Source organism: Cyclopterus lumpus, chromosome 17 (assembly GCF_009769545.1).
Source record: "Cyclopterus lumpus isolate fCycLum1 chromosome 17, fCycLum1.pri, whole genome shotgun sequence".
Lineage (NCBI taxonomy): Eukaryota > Metazoa > Chordata > Actinopteri > Perciformes > Cyclopteridae > Cyclopterus > Cyclopterus lumpus.
Window position 1 is genome coordinate 13,732,834 of NC_046982.1, and position 22,507 is coordinate 13,755,340.

The 22,507-nt window shown below is 40.5% G+C and overlaps 1 protein-coding gene across 1 annotated transcript in view; it reads right to left on the reverse strand.

The window, feature by feature from the left end:
- Positions 1-207: 207 nt before the first annotated feature.
- abca4b (ATP-binding cassette, sub-family A (ABC1), member 4b) overlaps positions 208-22,507 on the reverse strand; it is a 32,686-nt gene continuing 10,386 nt past the window's right edge. The window contains exons 12-49 of the mRNA XM_034556212.1: positions 20,387-20,592; positions 19,075-19,251; positions 18,002-18,224; positions 17,523-17,744; positions 17,046-17,250; positions 16,858-16,950; positions 15,995-16,186; positions 15,268-15,445; positions 14,853-14,984; positions 14,295-14,434; positions 14,050-14,187; positions 13,311-13,492; positions 13,106-13,211; positions 11,836-12,041; positions 11,257-11,311; positions 10,945-11,004; positions 10,322-10,494; positions 9,974-10,098; positions 9,703-9,801; positions 9,154-9,435; positions 8,886-8,918; positions 8,702-8,807; positions 8,554-8,628; positions 8,079-8,248; positions 7,584-7,761; positions 7,240-7,355; positions 6,756-6,903; positions 5,480-5,603; positions 4,968-5,097; positions 4,650-4,770; positions 4,168-4,230; positions 3,634-3,740; positions 2,859-3,000; positions 2,514-2,648; positions 2,116-2,219; positions 1,820-1,912; positions 1,297-1,546; positions 208-893 (exon numbers count right to left, since the gene is read on the reverse strand). Coding sequence (XP_034412103.1) covers positions 777-893; positions 1,297-1,546; positions 1,820-1,912; positions 2,116-2,219; positions 2,514-2,648; positions 2,859-3,000; positions 3,634-3,740; positions 4,168-4,230; positions 4,650-4,770; positions 4,968-5,097; positions 5,480-5,603; positions 6,756-6,903; positions 7,240-7,355; positions 7,584-7,761; positions 8,079-8,248; positions 8,554-8,628; positions 8,702-8,807; positions 8,886-8,918; positions 9,154-9,435; positions 9,703-9,801; positions 9,974-10,098; positions 10,322-10,494; positions 10,945-11,004; positions 11,257-11,311; positions 11,836-12,041; positions 13,106-13,211; positions 13,311-13,492; positions 14,050-14,187; positions 14,295-14,434; positions 14,853-14,984; positions 15,268-15,445; positions 15,995-16,186; positions 16,858-16,950; positions 17,046-17,250; positions 17,523-17,744; positions 18,002-18,224; positions 19,075-19,251; positions 20,387-20,592 — 5,406 coding nt within the window. The 3' untranslated portion in view covers positions 208-776. The remainder of the gene's footprint in view (positions 894-1,296; positions 1,547-1,819; positions 1,913-2,115; positions 2,220-2,513; positions 2,649-2,858; positions 3,001-3,633; positions 3,741-4,167; positions 4,231-4,649; positions 4,771-4,967; positions 5,098-5,479; positions 5,604-6,755; positions 6,904-7,239; positions 7,356-7,583; positions 7,762-8,078; positions 8,249-8,553; positions 8,629-8,701; positions 8,808-8,885; positions 8,919-9,153; positions 9,436-9,702; positions 9,802-9,973; positions 10,099-10,321; positions 10,495-10,944; positions 11,005-11,256; positions 11,312-11,835; positions 12,042-13,105; positions 13,212-13,310; positions 13,493-14,049; positions 14,188-14,294; positions 14,435-14,852; positions 14,985-15,267; positions 15,446-15,994; positions 16,187-16,857; positions 16,951-17,045; positions 17,251-17,522; positions 17,745-18,001; positions 18,225-19,074; positions 19,252-20,386; positions 20,593-22,507) is intronic.

A 22,507-nucleotide genomic window follows, 5' to 3' on the forward strand; every position in this document is an offset into this window, starting at 1 on the left:
ACATTAGGAAACTGCAAACTGTTTTATTTGAGAATGATGATGCAGTAACAATCAGCTAGACAAGAACATAAAATAGGAAGCATGTTTAATTTGGTCAGATAGAAAATATAATTCCAGCTATGTATGTATGTATGTATGTATATATATATATATATATATATATATATATATATAGCTATACAGCTAAATTTATATAAATATCCCCCCACAAAATTGGATCCTTCAAGAGGAATATTTGAAGAATATGGAGAACAACATAACATGTCAATGTATGAAAGAGGGCATACAAAGTAAATGTGTTTAGGAAAAAAACAGACAAATTGAGGTGTGTGTTAATGTAAATAAATAAAAAATACTGCTTCTAAGGTGCTTAAGTATTAATTACACACATAATATGTACAAAGTTTTACAAGCCAGTCAATCTAAGAAAAACAATTCATATTCTTTCATATTTAACATGAAAAAGCTGCTGTGCTGTTAACAACTATGATCTCTGAAGTCTAAGTAACGTGTCAGACATACTTGGTTTTTTGATAGTATCGTGGAAGATGAATTCCTGTTGGCAGCCAAAGGCGTGTAAAGTTTGTCTGTGGTTGGAAACATGAATTGTTCTCCCAGTCACTTTGGCAGGTCAACAGGCCAGACTCTATTCTAAAATGCAATTCGGCTAGAGAATTATCAAAAGTGTCTTTGAATTGTGGAATGTAGAAAGTTATATCACTGCCCTGCATAGTAACACCACTACATCTGTGTTTCTTTACATTTACAGGACATGTTCATGTCTTCCTCTTCACTGGCGAAATCTTGATGTCTTTTCTTCCGCCTGCTGTTCGTCTGTGTAAAGTCATGTCTTCGTCCTCTCCTGTCTGTGTCTTGGCAAAGTTGACAAACACCTGCACAACAGACACAATAATTCAGTACAAAAATAAGAAATATATATACAGTAACTGCCTCAAGGCCAGTTCCTTTCTTTATTAGGATCCCTATTAGCACTAGGATAAGCACTGGCTATTATTCCTGGGGTCCACACACTTATATACACTATAGACACATAAACACAAAAAAACAACCCAGCTCATCTCAATAAATTAACAATCAAGTATGGCCGAGAAAACAAATTGTTATTATATTCACAAACCTTAAGCCAAACACAATAAATCACAACTGCTCAATAATTCAAAGCAAACTGCTCAGGTGGATTTCTACTTTACATGTTATATCTTATACCATTATTCATTGTAATAATGTTATCAGGACAAATTCCCCTACATGTGTGACACACGGGTTTATAAGTACCTGGTCCAGTGTTGTCTGGGAAACAGAGTAGTCTTCAATGCTGAGTCTCTCTTTATTGGCCACCACCAGTTGAAATATCCTGGCTAGGGAGGAGGAGGCGATCTCGTACTGCAGCGTGTTGTAGTGCTTCTCCCTCTGGACGCAGCTGGGAAAGCTGCTTTCTATGAAGCTCTCGACGGACTCCAGATCCGGGGACAAGCCCGCTTTAGCTGCCTTGATTTTCATGGTCACGACGTAGCCGTCACCAAATCTGGATCAGGGAAACAGTGTGAAGATGTAAGACCACATTTTTTAATACATTATATTCTCTTATACCTTTCTTCTACCTGTTTTAACATTATCCACAACATGTACTAGGTGTGTTTATCCCACAAAAGGTTTTGTGCAACTTCATATTGTCTGACTATCATCTTTTTCAAATAAAGGTTAAATTATTTACATTTTTGTTATAAATGGTATGCTTCCATGTTTTCTGCACCATGATACAGAGAAACCTTTATTGATTATGTATCAAACCGCTTACTTGTATTTGAGATGCTGGATGGTACCCAGACACTTGAAAGTCCCATTGACCATGATGGCTAGTCGAGTGCAGAGGGCCTCACACTCCTCCATGCTGGTGGAAAACAAACATAAGTCATCTTTATTTTTACTACTGCTATTTCATATTCATGAACAATAAATCATTATGGTCAACATTAAGCAAATGCCCATTTAATCAAGATTTCATCAACATTTTTTGGCCAAAGAGTTAACACTGTTTGGTCGTCTGTCGTAGCAGATGTATGTGTGGATTAATTTCATTATTGGATGTTGAACCTGTGTGATGTTAGCACCACGGCCCTCCCGTCCTGGATGACGCTCATGATGGCATTCCACAGGAAGCGTCGAGAATGGGGGTCCATCCCTGTCGTGGGCTCATCCTAAACACACACAGCCAACGCAAACAACAAACTTGACTTTCTGAGCACATCATTCCATATGAACAGAGACTACATCCTTATCTATCTCAGCATATGGCAAAGATCTCAGATTTATGCCAGTTTGAATTGAACTGCGCAGTTGTCTGCCAATATATAAAACATTTGAGGCCAGGCTTGATCGAACCCATATGGTTTCCCATCTGGATCCGTAGACTTTTTCATTGATGAATCCCTGCATAAAGCCGAGCACCCCAAACAATGGGCTCATGAGCTCCCCATCATTGGCTAACTCACCAGCAGCACCAGCGCTGGGCAACCAATCATTGCGATAGCCGTGGAGAGCTTGCGCTTGTTGCCTCCACTGTATGTCCCTGCACAGCGGCCGGCATACTCCGTCAGACCCAGCTTCTGGATGCCCCACTCTGCCACCTACAAGGGGGAAAGGGAAGTATGCCTTTGGTGGAAACATCCATCCACATGTCATGTTTAGGATGGGCAACCCTTACTGTTAACTTAGCCCTTCATAACAATAGAGCAAAATAAAAATGACAAATCCAACTGTAGAGAACACAGAGCAACAATACAGAGACAATGTAGAAAACAAACCATATATAAAGTTCTCTATGCAGTCCTACTCACTCTGGGGATCTCTGACTCAGGCACCCCTCTGAGACGAGCGTAGAGGTACAGATGCTCCCTGCCAGTGAGGAGCTCATCGATGGCATCAAACTGAGGGCAGTAACCCATATTCTGGTGCACGTCCAGAATCTCTGACAGGATGCTACAAAACAGGACACAAGGTGCCGCTTGTTGCAGTGAGCCAATAGAGCAAATAACATGAGGGAAACTAAAGAGTGAGCTTAGACTGGGAAATCATTACTGAAAAGATTTAATCAAGACCTGAGAGAAAGCTCAAACAAAACAATCATCCTGTTGTTGTTTTTATTCATTCATGCAATGGTCAAATTTGTTGTTATAAATTACTGCCATTTAATTTTACGGTCAATGATTCCCAACCTGGAGTCCCTCAATAAATATGTTGAATCACAAGATATTAAAAAGATTAGAATGCAGACATACTTATATATGTCTGCATTATATAATATTAGCACCAAAATCACTTTGCAGTAGTTCTCCGACAAAATAATTATTTGAGACTACACAAAAATAATGCCAGGTTAAGCCCTGGTTTCTAACTCTTTTCCCTACTTAAGAGTACCACACGTGTTGGTTTTAGAGTCAGATACAGTCATCAAACAGAACTCTGTAAGATTGACCTTCCCGTGTTTAAACTTTCTAACTCAATGGACCGTTACTTGTAACTGCCTACAGGATAGACCAAGAGCAAAGTTTTGTGAACACAGTTTGTGTGATATCGACCGGGGACATTTCTGACTGCTCTTTCTTTAAGTACCTGTAACCAGCCACAGTAGCCTCCCCGGAGCTGACATCACTGTCACCAGTAAGCATCTTGAAGGTCGTCGTCTTTCCAGCTCCATTAACTCCCAAGAGACCAAAGCACTAAAGGGACAAAAGACATCAGGCCCTTGATGCGAGGGCACATTCTGCTGAAATACTGACTATAAAGTGTTGAAATACACAAACTATTATAGAGAATGACTGCTGAAATCCTTTATAAACTTAAATATTATATTTGGCCTCGTTTGATGAGTAAAATTGTCACTTTACATGCATGTATTAATTAAGAACATGAGAACATTTGAACAGAAATATAACAAACGCTTCAAATAAAACCAGCGACACAGTAAATCTACTTCATTATGGTGGCTAATGACAATGGCAACTGCATATATTCTGCATATCTATCGGCATCTTCATCAGTATTTAGGTTTACTTGAACAAACACAAAAAGAGAAAACTGCAGTAACATAAATAAATAAATATTGAAAATAGTAACTTTCAATATATATGAACTCAGTGACTTTACCTCTCCTGCGGGGACACCCACACATATTCGGTCCACAGCTGCCCTCTTCCTGCCCACATACGTCTGTGCACAGAATGCATGGAAACAATTATAACTCACTCAATTTGTGTGTGTGTGTGTTTTTATTTTTTTACTATAGCAAAGTAAACTTTTTTTCAACAGCATTAATCTGCCTGTATGTTGATTTTAGCATGTAAGAATTTGTCTGCACTATAAATTAGTTAAAACCTTTGCTGTTACGGACTGTAGGAACATTATTGAAGAGAGGTTACATCGTATATTCTATTTTAAAATGTTATTGTTTTGATTTTTCAGCCTTGCACTAACTTAGAGAACTGCAATATCTTCCACACAATATATTCGAAAATAATGTTTTTCAAACCAATAACAAAAAAGCTCAAATACAGCCACTAGTTGTAGTTGGTTGAAATGCTGCTAATAACCTTAAAGTGCTTTGTTTGAGCCAGTGCTTTTCTTTTTACCTTAGAGAGATCTCTGATCTGCAGGATGTCTGTCTTGCTCCCTCCATTATAAATCCTCTGTCTCTCTGCTGCCACGTCATCGTCCTCATCTCTTACTGAAGTCTGCTTGTAGTCCGATAACCTGAAGGGTGCAAGAAAATCCTCTGTGGAGAAGCATCTAGTGCAAAACTTGTATCTCTTCAAAAGTACGTACGAATTCTGACCTTCGGTGAAAGATTTTTCCTGTTTATGTTTGTATGGTAAGGTAAAGACTTTGGTGTAATGGCTGAGGTGCTGTGTAGGAACACTTGTATGGTCTCTGTATGGGCAGTAACTTACCAGTGGGACAAGAAGAACCGGTACTGGATCAGTACATTGAGAGTAAAGTAGACAAAGCCTTCCACTGCCATGAAAGCAATATATTTCCCGACAAAGTCCCACCGGAAAAGGTCCTGTGTGTACTCTTCACCTGAAAATATATACATACATATACGGTATGCTGTTAATGAACCCTTTGTTCAGTACAAAGTGAGTATTTGTTATACGTCACAAGCTGTACATAGTTGTTCAGATTGCCGAGAGACGCCAATAACTAAGTAGTGGCTGGAAATATCTAGTGTGAAAGTATTAACAACTAGAGCTTTGATAAACAAAAAGGTACATATTTGTAAAACATTAAACAATTTCCATATGCAAAATGTAATATTCTCCCAAAAGGGGTTATATCGCCAATTAAAAGAACAATAATTCACATACAGGATTTGATTATATGGTTGACATTTTTTCAGTGCAATTGTGCAACATATCTTAAAATAATGATCTTAAACTGTATAAGTTGAAACAGTGCTTACCAAATCTGGCATAAACATCTGTAACAGCCTGGCTCATGGCCATGTCTATCAGTCCTCGGCCCAAGCAGAAGTGAGGGAGGACCAGCAGACCTTTCTTTAGCCACTCATTGAACATCAGCAATGACTGGCAAAGCACACAAACGCATACACATTTAATACACATTTCACTAGAGTGCAAGTATGATTTTATTACATTTTTTACATACCGTCTGCAGTATACACAAATATTCAGCTAAATTTGGTCAACCAATTTTTGTGCATTAATTCAATCTTACTAAACTAAACTTGTGACTCGTTTCTGAAGCATTGTGTTCTCATACAACATTTGCATTGTATCTTATGAAATTATCTTAATTGCCCTATACCTAGGCTTTATTTAGTTTTTGTTACCTGCAGTCTGCTTTTACATTAAGCTGATTTTTTCCTAACTATCATATATGTTTTCTACTTTTAGAATAATAGACTATTTTTACTATTTAGTGTGTCAAAGCCATTCCAGTGAGGATGCAGAATACCAGGGCCCTGGCCAACCTCAATGAAACAGGGTCAATTAATGATATTAATTACACCTGTGTTTTTCCCCGAATTGGTGAAAATGGCTGCTGTGAAAATGGCCTGCTGATGTTAACAGACATTAAATAGGTTTGTTCGAGATGAGCCAGTCCTGCGCAGAATCAATCAGAGCCAGGCGCCACAGTTGCTCTCTACCCACTGCGTGGCGCTGTGCATGATGGGAAAAGCCTGACCTCGCAGCTGATTGGCTCTTAGATTAGACAGTAAACACCACGTGTTGTAGAACATTCTTATTTTGTGTGTACTTGTAATACTTAATGCTCTATTGTTGATTATTAGTCTCAGGTTTAATCTAAAAACATATATTTTGTCGTTGATAATAATAAAGCTTATTAATATAACGCATATCAAAACAAGCAGCAAAGTGTTTCATAGGCAGACATTAAAATAGCAAATGATAGCATAACTGCAGGTACACGCACATTTCTACATAAATATATATTCACAAACACATATGGATAAATCTGAACGAGGTCTGTAAACTACAAGTAGCCTACAGATCGGAACTAACAGGAAGTAACTTTTTCTGTGACTTCCTGTGTATTCTTTGAAGGCAGCTGAAAACTGTCCGACTGATGATAGCGCCTGCTCTCGTCTACTTTCCAGGCGAGGCGCAGTTCATCTCGAACGAGCCTATTGTCTTAGCTGAGCATTGAAATGTGAGTTTTTTTCTTTCATCATTTTCTAGTCTATATGTTCTTACCCGATTGTTTTCAAAAAGCTCCAGGATGAAGGTGATGGCGCTGCTGTTGATGCCTATGAACAGGTTGATGCAGGACAGGGACACATACGCAGTACTTGGGATACTGAATATGTAGGACATGGGGTACATCATGGGCGTCACCGACCACCTATGAGCCAGAGAAAAGAAACATTTCAAGAGCAATTCCAGCCATAAAAATAATGATCTGGCTCTTGTTTTTTTTCACCTCCCTTTTGTGTCATTTATGCATTTTGTCCCCCACTATAAATTTCCTTGCTGTTTAATTGGGCTGTTATTCAGGTCCTCTTTGTTATTTGTTGAGAGGTGAGATATCCTAATAAGGCCCATTGGGTGCTCTCACACTATAACACTAACTCACCTGCATAATCTGCATTTCCTTTTCATGAGCTTTGTATTATATTATTTTTTATGTTTTTAAGTGAAACTATATTTGTGAACTATATTGAACTAAGCGAAGTCTTACCCATATAGTAGAAGCAGAGTTATTAGTGCTGGCAGGTTGGATGGTGATGTGTAGCACTTTTTGTCAAAAGCCATGAAAATGCCAACAACCATTGCGGTGCTGAGAACGTAGTTCAGCTAAGGAAGAAATGAAGCATTCACACAATAAGATAATGAACAGAAACATGTAAGATACAAATTCACTCAAAGGAACAATCCACAACATCTATCTTATGAGTTCATGTCCACTCAATAAGGTATGTAAATAATCTTTTTATCGCTTAAAATTATTTGAAAACCGGAAATTCTTTGAACATTGAGAGGATGCTTTACATTTGATATTGATTGCAACCCTGCTTGACTTACCATGTCCCAGAATAAATTGGCCACCCAGTACACTAAAGGGCTGACCCCACTGACAAACTGCAGGTGCTTGGACTTGGTCACACGCTCCTGGATGAGGTAGAGGACGAAGCTCGCAGGGATGAAGGACATGGCGAAAATAACACAGATAGCCACCACAGCGTCTATTGAAGTGGTCAACCTGAGGGATGAAATAGATAAAGTTTGTACTGTACATTCTGGTATGGGAATGTAATGTTAATGACAAACGTAATAATTTTCTAAAAGATATGGTTATTCTGAACTTGTTTCTAATAGTTTTCAAAATGTATTAAAATGTCAGAGTAAGAGTTCACAGTTGTAACTGCTCAAAATAATAATAATAATAATAATAAATATACATTTAAAAAATGTGTTATGTTAAGTGAATGTCTTTGTGCACGTATCATTTATGATAATTGTATTTTTTAATGTACAAACAAATAAATAAAATACACAAAAAATATGAGTAACACTCACACTGTGACTTCGGAAAGCTGCTCTTTGGTGAGGTTCAGGGGGTGGTTGATTGCGGTGATGCCAAACTCGACAGGTTTGGCTGATGGAGGTAGGAAGGCCCGCAGAATGGCGTTATTGCCCACATTCATGAAGGCCACCATGGCGTGCCAGCCTTTGTTATTATACCACACCTGACAGAGGAGAACAGAGTCAGGTGTGTCAGTGATAATTACACTCCTGATCTACAATATAGAGAGGGGCTTGCAAGATTGACCTTCTGAATATAAAAACCTTCGCTACTTAAATGGAAAGCAATGGAATAAAAGCAATCCTTTACAGCCAGTCAGTCAACGTCCTTGTGATACGACAGATATTTAAATTGTAATACAAAAGCAAAGCACCGGAGGGAGTCCAGCGCGTGTTTGCACCTAATTTCCACCACTTGCTGGTTTGCTATTTGCAGAAAACCCTGCTCCTGTCACCTTCACCCACCTACCTTTACATTGAATTCACTTTCCATGTATTGTAAGAAAGGACCAGTCTCCCTCAGTGCAAGTCCGGAATAGTAACCCTGTGAAAGAAAATGTTCATCATAAACTAGACTTTACACACACTCATGACTAAACAAAAAAAACAGTGAGTACCGCTGTGATGTTGAGCATTTTTCCCAGTTGATGGAAAACATTCTGGATGTCTTTGGGGTCGACGTTCAGGATGGGAAGCTGTCCTCCCACTGACAGACCCCCATATCTGAGGACAGAGAATAGTTACACATCCACTACGCAAGAGGGAGACTGTGACTGACAACAATAAAACACTAATTGTTACCTTTGTTCATTCACCCAGTATTTGCTCTTCAAACTGTGAAATTAAATACAGAATTATGTGTAAAAGTTGGTAACACTCAATTGACATCATTTTATATCATTTTTATAATATGTGTATTTTGTTTGCAGCATCATATATATATACAGAGTATAAAGACATATTTTTTTGTCCCCTTAAACAACTTTTTTATTTGTTTTTTTAAGCCCGTTGTGAGTTTTAAAACACTTGTAATCCCTCCTGTTTGTATCATTTGAATGCAGAAACCTACCTGGTTCTGATGAGACCGGGGTAGGTTTTAACCAGGTAGTCAGAGATGTTCCTGTCCGTCAGGTCCAGCATCGTGTCTCCCGTGGTCTCGATTCGTTGGCGGGGGGGCGGGCCTCCTGCTCCGATGGGACAGATGGGCATCATGGTGAGCTTCTTACTGCTGCTGCACTGGCAGGAAGGAGACGGGTTTCTCTGGTTCCACTCTGGACTCAGTAAGATGTTGCTAACCACAGGAGAGATGTCGGGATTCTTCCACTCTGATGTACTGTTACTACAGGGCATTCTGTGGAGAAATTAAAAAAATGATGTCACCAGTTATGTGATGCCTTCATGATAATGTGAACGTATACTGGAAACTGAAGCTTCAGTCTCATTTTCAGCTAATTTAAATTTTAGCAGAAAATAATTCTTTATTTCTACTGAAACATTCTCGGTCTGCATGAACTCCAAATGTTTGACTGCATGTTGCAGGATTTCTGCACCAGTCATTTTGAATCCTGGAAATGAGTTGTGTCTTTTGTCTTGTCCTCTCAATAGTCCTGATACTCACTCTAGTGGTTCTCCTGCCATGCAGCGTGTCCCCAGGCCTGGTCTGCTCAGTAAACGCTCTGTGAAGCGTTTCATTCTGGGGTCAAATGGTTGCTCATTACTAAATAGGGATGAAAAAATGTACGGAGGAAAATCAAGTTGAAGCCACTGAACTGGGGAAATCATAAGCAATAATCACCACCAATCTGTCAGGAGCTTCAGTGTGTATGTGATATATAACTGATGGTTTGTCTGAAGCTAGAGTCGTGGAGAACTGCCAATATAGGTCTGACCTGAAGAAGGTGAACTGTTGTCCGTACATCCAGGGGGTCAGAGTCAGGCTCGGATATTCTCCAAACGGAGGGACGATCATGGTGAAGATCAGAGCTATGAGGACAAAACTGGCAGGAAGGACGATCTGAAATACCCCAAAATATAAGTCTATCATAAATAAAATATACACAGCATGAATAATAACTAAAAGTACAATATGTATACTCACAAAGTTGCCTTTTGTATTGTGTTTTTTTACTAGATCTAATATTAAGAAAGCAATCCGTCCATACACCACGGAAGCCAACTGTCAACACTTCATGTCAACAACATTAACCATTAATCCACTCGTCACGGTCTCCCGGTACCTGTGCCAGGAAGTCTTTCTTGCTTCTTATGGCGTGGTGAAACCTCTTCACGAGCAGGCCATGGAACTGCTTCAGGACCAGAGACAACCCTTTGACCTGCCTGGAGCCCTTTCCTGCATTGCTGTCTGATGCACCATGGGTAATGCCGTTGGGCTGCATCACACCATTATGGTCTGTGACCAAAGAGAACATACAGCAAGTTCTGTACATACAATATCTTCATTGAACAAAGCTTTTGTCAGAGAGGTCGCGGCAGATTCCACTGAACGTATCTGAGGTTTTCGATTTGTTTCTGTATAGCAGACAAATCATAAATGTGAGTAAATGTAGGAATTTGAATGTAAAGCACTGCTGTACTATTAAAGAGCAAGCTAAAAAAGCTTTACTATTACATTACTATACAAGCAGAACATCTGCTCTACATTTCAGACCTAGATCACTTAAACTGCATAGAGCACAAGATACTTACTACACTTAATGTCATTCAATTAGTCACAGAGAAGCATACCTGGGCAAAAAAGTCATTTTCAATCTAAATAACAAATTATCCTTGCTTCTACCGATCCAGCCGATTTAATTAAAAAGAAATTGAATTGCCAGAATTCTCCTCTCGAGTCTCTGACCTTCATCTCCCTCTACATCAACTTTGCCGTCGTTTTTTCTCCGCTGTAACATCCACTGTTCTAGAGGTGAGAGTGCACGAGTGAGACACACAACACACACACACAAGAGGGTTACAACTGACAAAGGATGCACCACACCACATGTAAATACAAGACAAGAAGCTGGTGGTAAAGTAATGGAATCAACAACAACAACAGCAATAAAAACAGCTGTGAGACAATGCGATTAACAGCATGTGAGAGATAAAGGACAGCGGGTCAGAGATTCTCTTCCAGGAAAAGGCCATGTGGACTATCAGTAGTGGTATTTACCAGCAGTGCTGGCATTATTCACAGCTTCTCCATCTGCAGTGACCTTTATGAAGATCTGGGAAGAAAAAAAACAGAACTTCCTTAGACTTTCAAAACCTTTTTTACGCCTGAAATATAGAGTTCATCCTTTAAATTCAGAAGTAATATGATTCATTTTCACTTTATTACACTTGAAGATTCTGTTAAAAATGTATTATAAACTTATTTCATCAGCCTAAAGGTCCATTTTGACAATAGATGTGGGTCTAAAAACAAATATGTCAGTTTGGGAAGATAACTTAACGTGTTTTTAAAAAAATAAGCTTTTTTCAAGAATTTAAAGTATCTCATTTATAGGGAATGTATTTAGCAATTCAGAATTTATTTAACAAATTGATCTGTATTTGAAAAAACTTAAATAATCTTACTGTAGCAGCAGATTATTTTCACCTTTTGGTGTAAAGAAAACAAAGAAACTCAGAAATGGTTTCTATATAAAAGTTGTTATATAAAACGTACGTGTCTTTATTAAACCTGGCTATGGGTGTTTTCCTATTAATGATATCAGAATTCACAAAGCTGAACAATTGATGCCCGTACCTCTTCAAGTGACGTATCAGAGATGCCAAAGCTGCTGAGGCCCATGTCAGCAAGCGTCTCCTCCAGCTCCCTGAACAGGCTGGCATACGCTCGATGTTTGAAGCCCTTATTGGGGAGCAGATAGGTCAACTCCTGGCCAATCATCTCAATCAGCTTGGCTTCAGGAACGTGGTGGTGGATGAGGCTAGTGATGTTGTCTATATCCCCTGGGAAGAAGACAGAAAATCATTTTAGGTGGAGGGTAGTTCAGAGTAAAGTGTTCACAAAATAGCAGAAATCATGAAAGGGACAAAAGAAGAGAAACTGCTAACTATGCAGAAAACAAAAAACAAACACCCCTATTGAAGCACTAAAATAGATGAGTAAATTGCTTGAATCATTGCTTCTAAAATACAGTGTCCTCAAGCAGATGTAGGAGGAAAAGGCACATGGGTCAATATCACCACTGAATTATACATGTGAGAAAATAAAGTGCTCTGTTTCTGTGTCTGTTTTACAACTTGGATAAGTGGGCCAGTCATGAGACTCTCAACCAGTGCACACTGACACTCACACACGGGTTTGTACTGCTGTACTTGTGAGGACCTTCGTTGACTTAACGACCTTAAAAACATCCCCCTATGAGCGATAGGGGAAATGATTTTGGTTATTTCACTTTGGAGATTTATGTATTCATATTTAGGTCAGGGATCTTTTCGCTGGTTTTAAGTGGGCGAGTCCTCTGTTGGAAAACGCTGATTCTTCCAAGCACCAATGACGATTCATCGATATTTCATTCAAAATCTGACGTTAGCTGTGGGGTTGCTTGATTGTGTTGCCAGCACTCTTGATACATTTACATGAAAGCATACTCACATAGTCCTTAATAAGCATATTACGCTTTTTTCTAAAATGTAAAGGACCAGTTTGTAGGTTTTGGGGCATTTACTCCAGAGATGGAATATAATATTCATAACACATTGGTCCTTTACCTCAAGAAACAGCCTAGTTCCCTTGTTCCTACCCCTAACTGTAACCATGGCAACTACTTGCCTGACCCCAACCCTTTTCTTAATCTAAATCTGAATCTAACCATAACCTAAAAAACCTTGAAGAAGTCGGGTCAAGTCAAAATGTCCCCACTGTCCACAAAGGCCTCACTCAGTGGGTCTAAAAGTTGTTCCTCCATAAGAGAGAAGAACAAGAGTACACGTGTGCCCATAAACAGAGGAGAGAGGCGAAGCTCAGGAGTATGCACTTACAGTAAAACTAAAATGCAGCGTTCACTTACCATCCAGAGCTCTGTCTAGATGCTGGCACTGGTTCTGAGACTCATCTTTGTATTTGTTACAGATGGAGCAGGAACAGGAGCAGTCTGAGGCACAGTCGCAATCATTCTGATAGAAAGCAGCATTAAACAAGAACGCTTTTACAATTATGAAGAATAAAGAGACAGCTGGGTATCTGGCTGCTTTTGTGTAATGGGTCAAGTTTACCTCCTTGTTCTTGAGATCCTTCATCCGGCGAACAAGTGTCAAATAGAAACCAACTCCGAAACAGTTCTTGAGGAAGAGGGGGGATCCGCAGCAGTGGAGTTGTCCTTTGGAGATGATGGCGACGCGGTCACTCAGCAGATCAGCTTCGTCCATGTGATGAGTTGACAGGATCACTGTCCGGCCTGCACAGGGTCAAACCTTTGATTCAGTACTTTTTAGGTCATCTGAATCAAAAGGGCCCATTTTTATGGGGAGGAAAGTTTTCTCTGCTGTGTTTATGACTTAACTTAGAAAGAGAACGTTAGCAAAACCTTTTTTCTTGAGTCATAAACACAACAGAGAGAAATCGAAAACAGATAACCAGAATTTCTTTTCCCTCACTTGCCTCTCAGGGTTTTTGATCATCGCACTGAACAAAAAAGTACAAGTTACCATAACTTTAAATTGCTTTTGCCAACAGATTATTGATTTTGTGACTCCATTTTTTTTTTCTTTTAGTTGAATTTTTCCGTTTGATCAGTTCACTACTTAATTCAAGTGCCTCAGGAGAGCTGACAGCCTGTGAAAGGATTCACTTTCATTCTTCAGTGTCTCCAGAGTAGCATTAAAAAGTGGACCATAGGAGTGAGATGTGTCCTGGTTCGGGTAAAATCTGGATCCAACAGGATAAAGTGTTGACCTGGAGGGCTCAAATGTGGCGCTTAATTAAATTTGACTTTGCTGCAGTGAGATTTCTTACCAGCTCTGTATTTCAAGAGGAGGTCCCAGATGGATCTCCTGGAATAGGGGTCCACTCCCGAAGTGGGCTCGTCCAGGATCACGACCTTTGACCCTCCAACGAACGCCATGGCAACTGATAGTTTCCTTTGCATACCGCCTGTCGTGTGTGTGAGAGGCAACAGTTCAGAGCAGAAACAATGATGAAGGGATGAATGCAATTCTCACTCGCTTCCTCTCACAGACACAGAGAAACAAGTGGTCCACCTGAGAGATTCTGAGCCTCGTCGTCTCTCTTGTGAGGCAGCCCGAGGTCCACCAGCATGTCCTCAACCTCCCTCTCCGCCTCCTCCTGAGTCCGACCTTTCAGCAGTGAGTAGAACAGGATGTGCTCTTCCACTGTGAGACTGGGACACAAAGAGGGCAGCAATAATAAATAAAAAAGTACTTTACTGAGGAAAAGTGTAAAATTGTTGTTTTGACAGTTTTTGGACTGTGTGGTTGCTTTGAAAGATGGGAAAGTCTGGATGGGGAAGTGAATCAGTAACTTTCTGCCGGTTCTGTCTTTCAGAAACTGTGGTCAAAGCCAATGTGTGAAGAATGTATTGATTTTTAACAAGTTTGTTCCTCAAACAATTAAAAATGAAGACATTCTTTTAAAGTTAAATTACCGTGGCAACCTTTTAACTAAGAAAATGCAATTGACGGGTCATTTTAGTTTGTTCTTCAACATAAATACTTCCTTAATTATCATGGAAATACTATGCATGTAAATGTTTTTATACTGAAAATGTTCCAGTCCTGTCGGTCTGCAACGGGACTCACTGTTTGAAGAGGATGTTGTACTGCGGGCACATCCCCAAGGAGGAGCGAATTGTGTCCATGTCAGTCCTAATGTCGCTGCCATTAATGTAGGCTGTACCGGATGTAGGCGGGAACAGGCCAGTCAGGATGGACCTGGACAGAGCAGAAGCACCGACAACAGCAATACTATGACCAGGGGGTCAGCAACTTTGTGCTCGGACAGTCAGGAGATTATCACCTCGCAAGAATTCAAAATTGTTTAATAGACAAATGAGCAAGTCAACGTCTAAGCCTGCATTACGCTTCCTCTTTTGAACTTGTTTAAATAGCCTATTCAATCAGATTATTATTACATTATCTGAGTGTACATATTTTTTAGACTGAGCTTTTACGAGTAATTAAAGACGTTTGTAACTTGAAATTTAATTCTGCTTACAGAGTGGTGGTTTTTCCAGCCCCGTTGTGACCCAAAAAGGATGTGATCTGTCCTTCGTAGAAATTGATGTTGAGACAGTTGACAGCTGGACGAGAACTTCCATCAAACACCATGACCAGGTCCTCAATCTGCACCCCCAACACCAGGCCCAACGGGTCAGGCTCAAAGAACAACTGACCTGCATGGAAATACAAAAAGGCAGAGTCAACATTTTTTCTTTACATGCATTTTGATTATACAATGCTTAAAACAATAACCAATAGAAATGGAAAGATTGTGAAACAAAAACACGTAAAAATAAAAAATGTTTTAGTCCATACATTTAAGGGTATTTCACATAACTAAAATATCACACGCCATCAAATATTTCCTTCCCTTACTTTCACTGGCTTTTAACTGGGGCCTGAGTCAAGTAACAATAGAGAGGTTTGAAGATTTAATAACTTTTGACTAAATATTGCCCATTTAGATAGAAATGCCTATTTAAATCCTATTAGCAGTCCTCTTGTTTATCATTAGGAGAATGGGCTCAATCACCTTTATATTTGTTTTTCCCTATAGTATTTCATAGTCTTCTATCCAGTGTGTGATGTGCTACTCTTTGTGTCCACTAGATGTCCTCAGTGTGTTCTCCACATGCAGTTCGGTGTAATTTTCCCATCTCTAGCCAGTCTTTCTTTCCCTTTCAGCTTGCCTTTAGGCTTCAGCTCTGTTTCTGTGTCCTCACCTTCCTGACACTCCTCCTGGTTTGTAGTTTCCTCTGGTTGTCTTAGCAGCTCCCTCTCTCTCTCCAGTTGATCCCTCTTACGTTGGTGCTTACAGGCTTTCCTGCTCGCTGACCCATTACAGGTGTATGACTCCGGCGTTCCCCTGCTATCGACGTCCTTCTCCATATTTTCTGCTACAGGATTCTCTTGATCTGAAGAAGACAGATTGCAGAGCCATTTCTCAGTTTGTGTCTGGGGATGTTTTCTCTAGCACATGTGTAAAGTTCCCCTCTCACAGTTGACCACAATACGGCATGTACGTTTTTGGTAAAAAAAAGAAAAGAAAAGTTTTTCTTGCATTTTAATGCCATCGGTATGAAATGTTAACCAGAAAAGATTTGCAAAGACTTGCAATTACATGACTTGTAGGAGAGTTACATATAAACTTGTACCTTGCTTATGTTGTTTTTATTGATTTGCTTACTGCCTTCTATGAGATGGTTATGAAATATGCAACATTTGGATCAAAGGTCTAGCAAACTTGCTCTTTTCTTAATGCAAACATTATGTTAGCTGGGACGACTTGGTTTCAGACTGTGCTGGCCAGAGTGCAATAAACGGTCGTGTACCAAGATGCTGACTTATTTCCTGCTCTGGGAGTGCTGGAGGAGTTGAGGGAGAACATTTTTCTCGTGGGCGACTTTACTCATTACGAACCTTATATTGACCTTTCCAATACAATCACACTCTTCCAGATGGAATTAGAAGCTTGTGTGGGGAGCAATGTTTTTTTTTTGGCAAAGCTGAGCAACAAAGCTCCAGTCGCAGCGCTGCTTCTTCACTTGTGAGCCCTGGAAGAGATTTTAGAGTCAGTGACACTAACCTTGATCAGCCATTACTGTGTGTGAGGGTGCAGGTGTTTGCCAGTAGGAGGACTGGAATGGGAAGTAGAATGGTCGACCAATGCCGTACTGTCCTGTGGAAGAGAAATTTGATATAATCCTCAGTTTGATAAACTTGTCGTACCTATAAAGCGCTAAAGTAAACAATGCAGTCTATTAGCAGTCCAACCTGGGAAGACGTTATCCAGATACCAGGCCAGGACGGCGTAGAGGACAGCATCAAACCCCATCATGAAGATGGAAGTGAGGAAGGAGTAGGTGTCTTTCTCTAACGGGCTGGTCATGATGTTGTCCCACTGGAGACCCAAACCCTGCTCCTCATACCGCGACAGGTACTCTGTCCCGAAGCCAAAGGCCACTGGAGACAACAAGCTCTGGAGAAGCAGAAGGACGCATGAATCACAGAATATCTACGTAAAGAAATAATTAAATGTCTCAAGATTTTACATTTTCAACGTCTGTGATAATAACTGTGTGACAAATGTACACATATTATCATCTGTCGGCACTGTAAGAGCAGAGACTTTTGATGAAAGCTTGTTTTCTGATAATCTCCCTTAAAAACATGAAATTGGATTAAATACACTTGCAAATGCAGTTTTTTTTTCTGTATTTGTAAAATAAGTCACGCAAGGAAATTACATACAGCAGCCAACTTTATGTTCTTGGTGATGCGGTCTTGCCAGGCAAAGCAGAGAACGTGCGGCAGGTAGAGGGTGAAGTAGATGATGCCGCTGCAGGCGGCTGCCATGTTGGCCTTGTTGAAGAACACACTCATCAGGAAACACTGCATGATGGTGGCAATGGTGAAAGTCAGCAAGAAAAAGAAGACGAGGATTGGGTTGCTGTAATTCAGCACCTTTCCCCCCTGAGAAAAAAAAAAGTGTGTCTGATTATATTTCCCTTAAACATCCAAACACACCTGTAAACAAGCACAGAGCCACTGTAACGATTGGCTGCATGAGTAAAACAATCTCTCTCCAATAATAGAGCTTTTTAAAATCATCCACAAGAGGACACCGTTGCATGCTGAAAAATATTAAAACCCTCCGAAACAGCAAATAAAAGGTGACCCTAGTTTCTCCAGCATCCTCCTCCTTTCACCCGTCCACCCTGTTTTCTTACCATGATGATGGAGGTGAGCAGCGCCGTGCTTGCAGTCATCATGACGAAGGAGTCGATGAAACACGTGTACCAAATGACTCCGTTGTTGACCCCCATGGCTTTGAGAGTCTCCTTGAGGCGCAGCTCCTTCTCCAGCACGATGCTCTTCACAGTCATGGACACAGAGTAGATCCAGGCCAGCACCATGAACATGGGGAAGCAGCGGTTCAGTGTGATCATGAAGCTGGAGCAGAAGAGAGGTGTGAACACTTTGGCAGGCATCAATGTAAGCTGCTACCCCACCTCCCCAAGGAGTCTGACCCGGAGACACTGAGATGAATAGGCTGAAAATAATAACAAATATGTTGTTTGCCTGGTAACTTAAAGGTGGAATCAGTGATTTTGGAGAAAGATTGTTGATAATTGAACTCAAACCCAAAGAAACACCTCCCTCCAGTTGTACCATCCATCTTGCTGCCACTGCCTTTCTCTATATACATCCATGGGCTTCCCCCTCTCCTGTGCACAAGCCTGTTGCTGATTGGCTGGAATAGTGTTGTACAGTATGGCTCGGTCCGAGCGGGTTTTTCCGATTGAAAGAGCCAAGACACACATAACGAGGAGATATCTGCTGAATTTGACAACAAGTATATTGGATTTGAATTGCTGACTGCACCTTTAAGTTCTGTGAGAATACACTGATATGTCTTGATCAGGCTGGCATTTTGAGAGCGTGACACTGAAATATCAATCAACCAACACACCCGTCAACCGGTTGATCAGTGAGTTAAGAGAGTAAATCAAGACAGATATCACTGCATTACAGCTTCACATGCACAAAAGTTCTAAAGAATCCAGCTGTTGAAAGGATTATTTTCACATCTTTCACACCTTTCAAATTGCTCATTTTCTTTCTTTTTTCCCACCCTTGTAACTCACCATTGTCATAGCAATAAAAATTGCTAAATCTAGTAAATATTAATTTGGGGTCATGCTAAAAATGTTCTGTATGCTGTCATGGATGTATTTTCTTGGGGGTAACCCATCGACCGTGTGAACGATCTTCTGTTACATAAGGGGACCGGTTCACTCACAGGTCATCTACATAGCACGGATATGGCATCTGCTGTACGTAGACCCCGAGTGGCCAGTCTTGGCCTGTGTGAAGCTTGATGATGCCGTGTTCAATCATGTCCTGCAGGTAGGCGAAGCCTCCCCAGATGTACCTCTGATCCTCCATGGGGTCTGCTCTGGGGCCGGGGTCCCAGTACCTGAACACAGAGAGTGAATGACTAGGGAATCTTGGTCGTTAAAATTTAGCCACAATATCATTCAATTTATTTAAGCATTTCTTTGTTGTTAAACTAAAATAATCCCAATAAAATATTGTCATAATACAATATATTGAAGCCACAATACACACACACACACACACACACACACACACAGCTTCTACTTAAGCGGATAAGTCCGAGGCAAAGCCCTCTTACAATTTGATTATTCAATTGTATAGAGGCAGGGCTCCCACTGGGTCCATTACAGCCTGTTGGTGCGCGTAAACAGCTAAAACATTTTCCTCGCCCCGGGGGCTATTGACATACAGTCTGTTTATGAATGGAAGATCAAAGGGAAAGGAAAATGCATGTGAGAGCCTCACATGGGAGGATGAAAGGGCAGATATCGAGTTAATATGGAACCACCAAGAGACTTAGTAAAACACACTGAGGCCAGCTGGAGAGGCTTCTCTTTTCCTCCTTCGAGGAATGTGACATTAATGCAACAACGTGAAAAAAAAATTAGGGAACGGTGGGTTGTCGGGTTGATTTGGGAGTCTAAACTTTACTGGTTGGATCGTTCCCCTGTGTGTGTGAATACCAGTCAGCTACAATGAAATGTATAAGCCTTTTTTTCTTTGCTAATAAAATGTGTATACCCTAAATCTTTGTGCTATAATACCAATAGTTTGGAAACTACGTCCCTTAAAAGACTGGGGACTGGTATCTGGGGTCACAGCTCAATTGACTGGATAGGAAAAAAGAAAAAAAACACACAAAGTAAACCAATTGTTTTTATGCAACAGCTGTTGTCTGTGGTCAGTTTCTTAACGTCTAATATGGTCATTTAATCACTCCATTATGGTCAATCATTTAATCAATGAATTATAGTCAATCAATTATAGTCAAGCATTTAATCAATCAATTATGTCCAGGACAGGTAAACCTTCGAGTAGCTACCTTACAGAAAAGAACCCAACCACCCCACCATTAGACCTAGAGAGTGGTGGGGCGCTACATATATAAATAAATTTAACCTTTTCAGGTGTCAAACAATTTTTCAAATGAAACAATAATATACAGCGTGTGATACGGAGTCAAAAGTAGACACAAAAGTAAAGCTGTTACTGACCTGTCTTTGATCTTGTTGGTGCGCTCCACGGCGTCGATGTCCATGCGGATCTTGTACTTGACATGCGGCGGTACACTTATGGTCCAGGGATACATGTCCATGAAGACCACCCCGGCCCAAAACTTGTTCTCCTCCAGCAGGTGCAAGGCCTGATGGGTCATCTGGGACTCATCCGTGTAAGCCACAAACTTGTCCAGGTTGATGCACTATAATCAGGGGAGAAGAGAGCGTTGTGGATTTGATGTTGGGAAGATGTTGTATGCTAACGTATTTCGGAGAATGACTGTTAGCGCTGGCCACTTAACCACAATAACAAACACTTTTAAGTCCGGTTCTATTTACTTCTTCTTCTACGTACAGAAGAGATGGCATTGAATGCTTGGTCAGACTGTAAGTATTGTTTACTTATTTCACTAGATTTGATTTAGCAAAAGTTCTTATATGATTGTAGGTTCTTTTCTAGCCAATGATTCATAGTAATAATAATAATCGTACCAATACTCACTAAAATATACAAATATACATACAGTATATTAGTAGTGTACACTGTTAACTTAGACTTGCTGACACAGCTGCTATTAACCACACCATGGTCAATTTACCTTGTCCCTAAATGCTTTAATTTCTTTTTTTTATGTTATGGTTATGTTAGTTTGTTTTACCTCTTATTATTCATTAATTTGACTTGCTCAAATGTCTACTTATCTTTACTGGTGACTTGCAACAACAGAATTGTCCCCACTCGGGTTTAAATACATTTTAACTGGTCTAATTATTCAATGAAGCATTGCAATTAATATATGTATACATATAAAATTAATTTTTAGATCTGTAAGCTAGAACAAGTAATGAATGAAAAAAAGGTGTTGTGTTTAAATATGTAATGTAAATATGTTTATATTCCTGAAACTAGGGTATAATATATATATATATATACTGTATATATATATATACAGTATATGTATGCGTATTGTATTGGCACCAGAAACATTGGTATTGGTAATTTGATGTGTAGTTTTGTGAATTTCCATTCGCTCTTCACAGTACCATCTTTCACCGAGGCGATCTGGTGACATGGGAAAATCTGAGCGACTACATTCATTCGGCAGCAACAGACACAAACACACACACACACACACACACAGGAAAGCAAATACATGAACACGTGTATCTAAACGCACATGAGCACAACTCCATACACCTACACACTTACACACAAACAATTAGGGTCACTCTCTCACACGCTTTCTCCCCCCATGAAACATGCATAATTGCCATGTGAACTCCCACCCGACACACACACACACACACACACACACACACACACACACACACACACATAAACACACACACACTGTGCTCTCTAACCCCCACACCTTTGTGTACACCGTGTCTAATGTCTCCATTCACATTACTGTACAATACCCTGAGAGCGCTCAAAGAAAGAGAGACCACTTCCCATTCAACTTTAAGGGACCAAACATTCACAGCACAATAATGTTCCCTCAGAGATGGGCTGAGAAGAAAGACCATCACTGATACATATGTTCCAATGGGATTTCACTGTGAGAAACATACCGCTGATGGAGTGAGAGGACCCAATGCTAACTGCAGCAGTAGTTATCCTATGGCCTAATGCTGGCTGACAGCTATATCTAATTGGCTAAACCGGCTGGGTTTGTTTGTGGGGCTCTTAAGGATCTGGATGCTGAACTTGGAGACAAAAGGACAGATTGAGATGCGTGCACTGATAGCGCTCTCACCAAAACCGCAACCCCTGCCCCCTTTAAATCAGAGAGGGAAGGCGTGAAGGATGGATAGAGTGATTTGCCCTCTTTTATTTCGCAGGCGCAGGGGTCTGTTTCAATGTGGGGCCATACACTAAAACCACATTGAGCTCATAGGGGGGGGACTCACTGCCACCTACTCCCCACTTTATCACTGGCTCCACAATGAGAGCAGAGGAGGGGGGTGACAGCAGGCTTGTTCTCCCCACCTTTCAGCCTACAGGACGGGAGAGCGGCTCTATAGCGGTGCTAAGTGGCCTGCTCTGTTTCAAAGGGGCCTGGCTGCAATCTCCTGGGAGCAGACCTGGAAGACTGATGCACCTGTCTGGAGAGC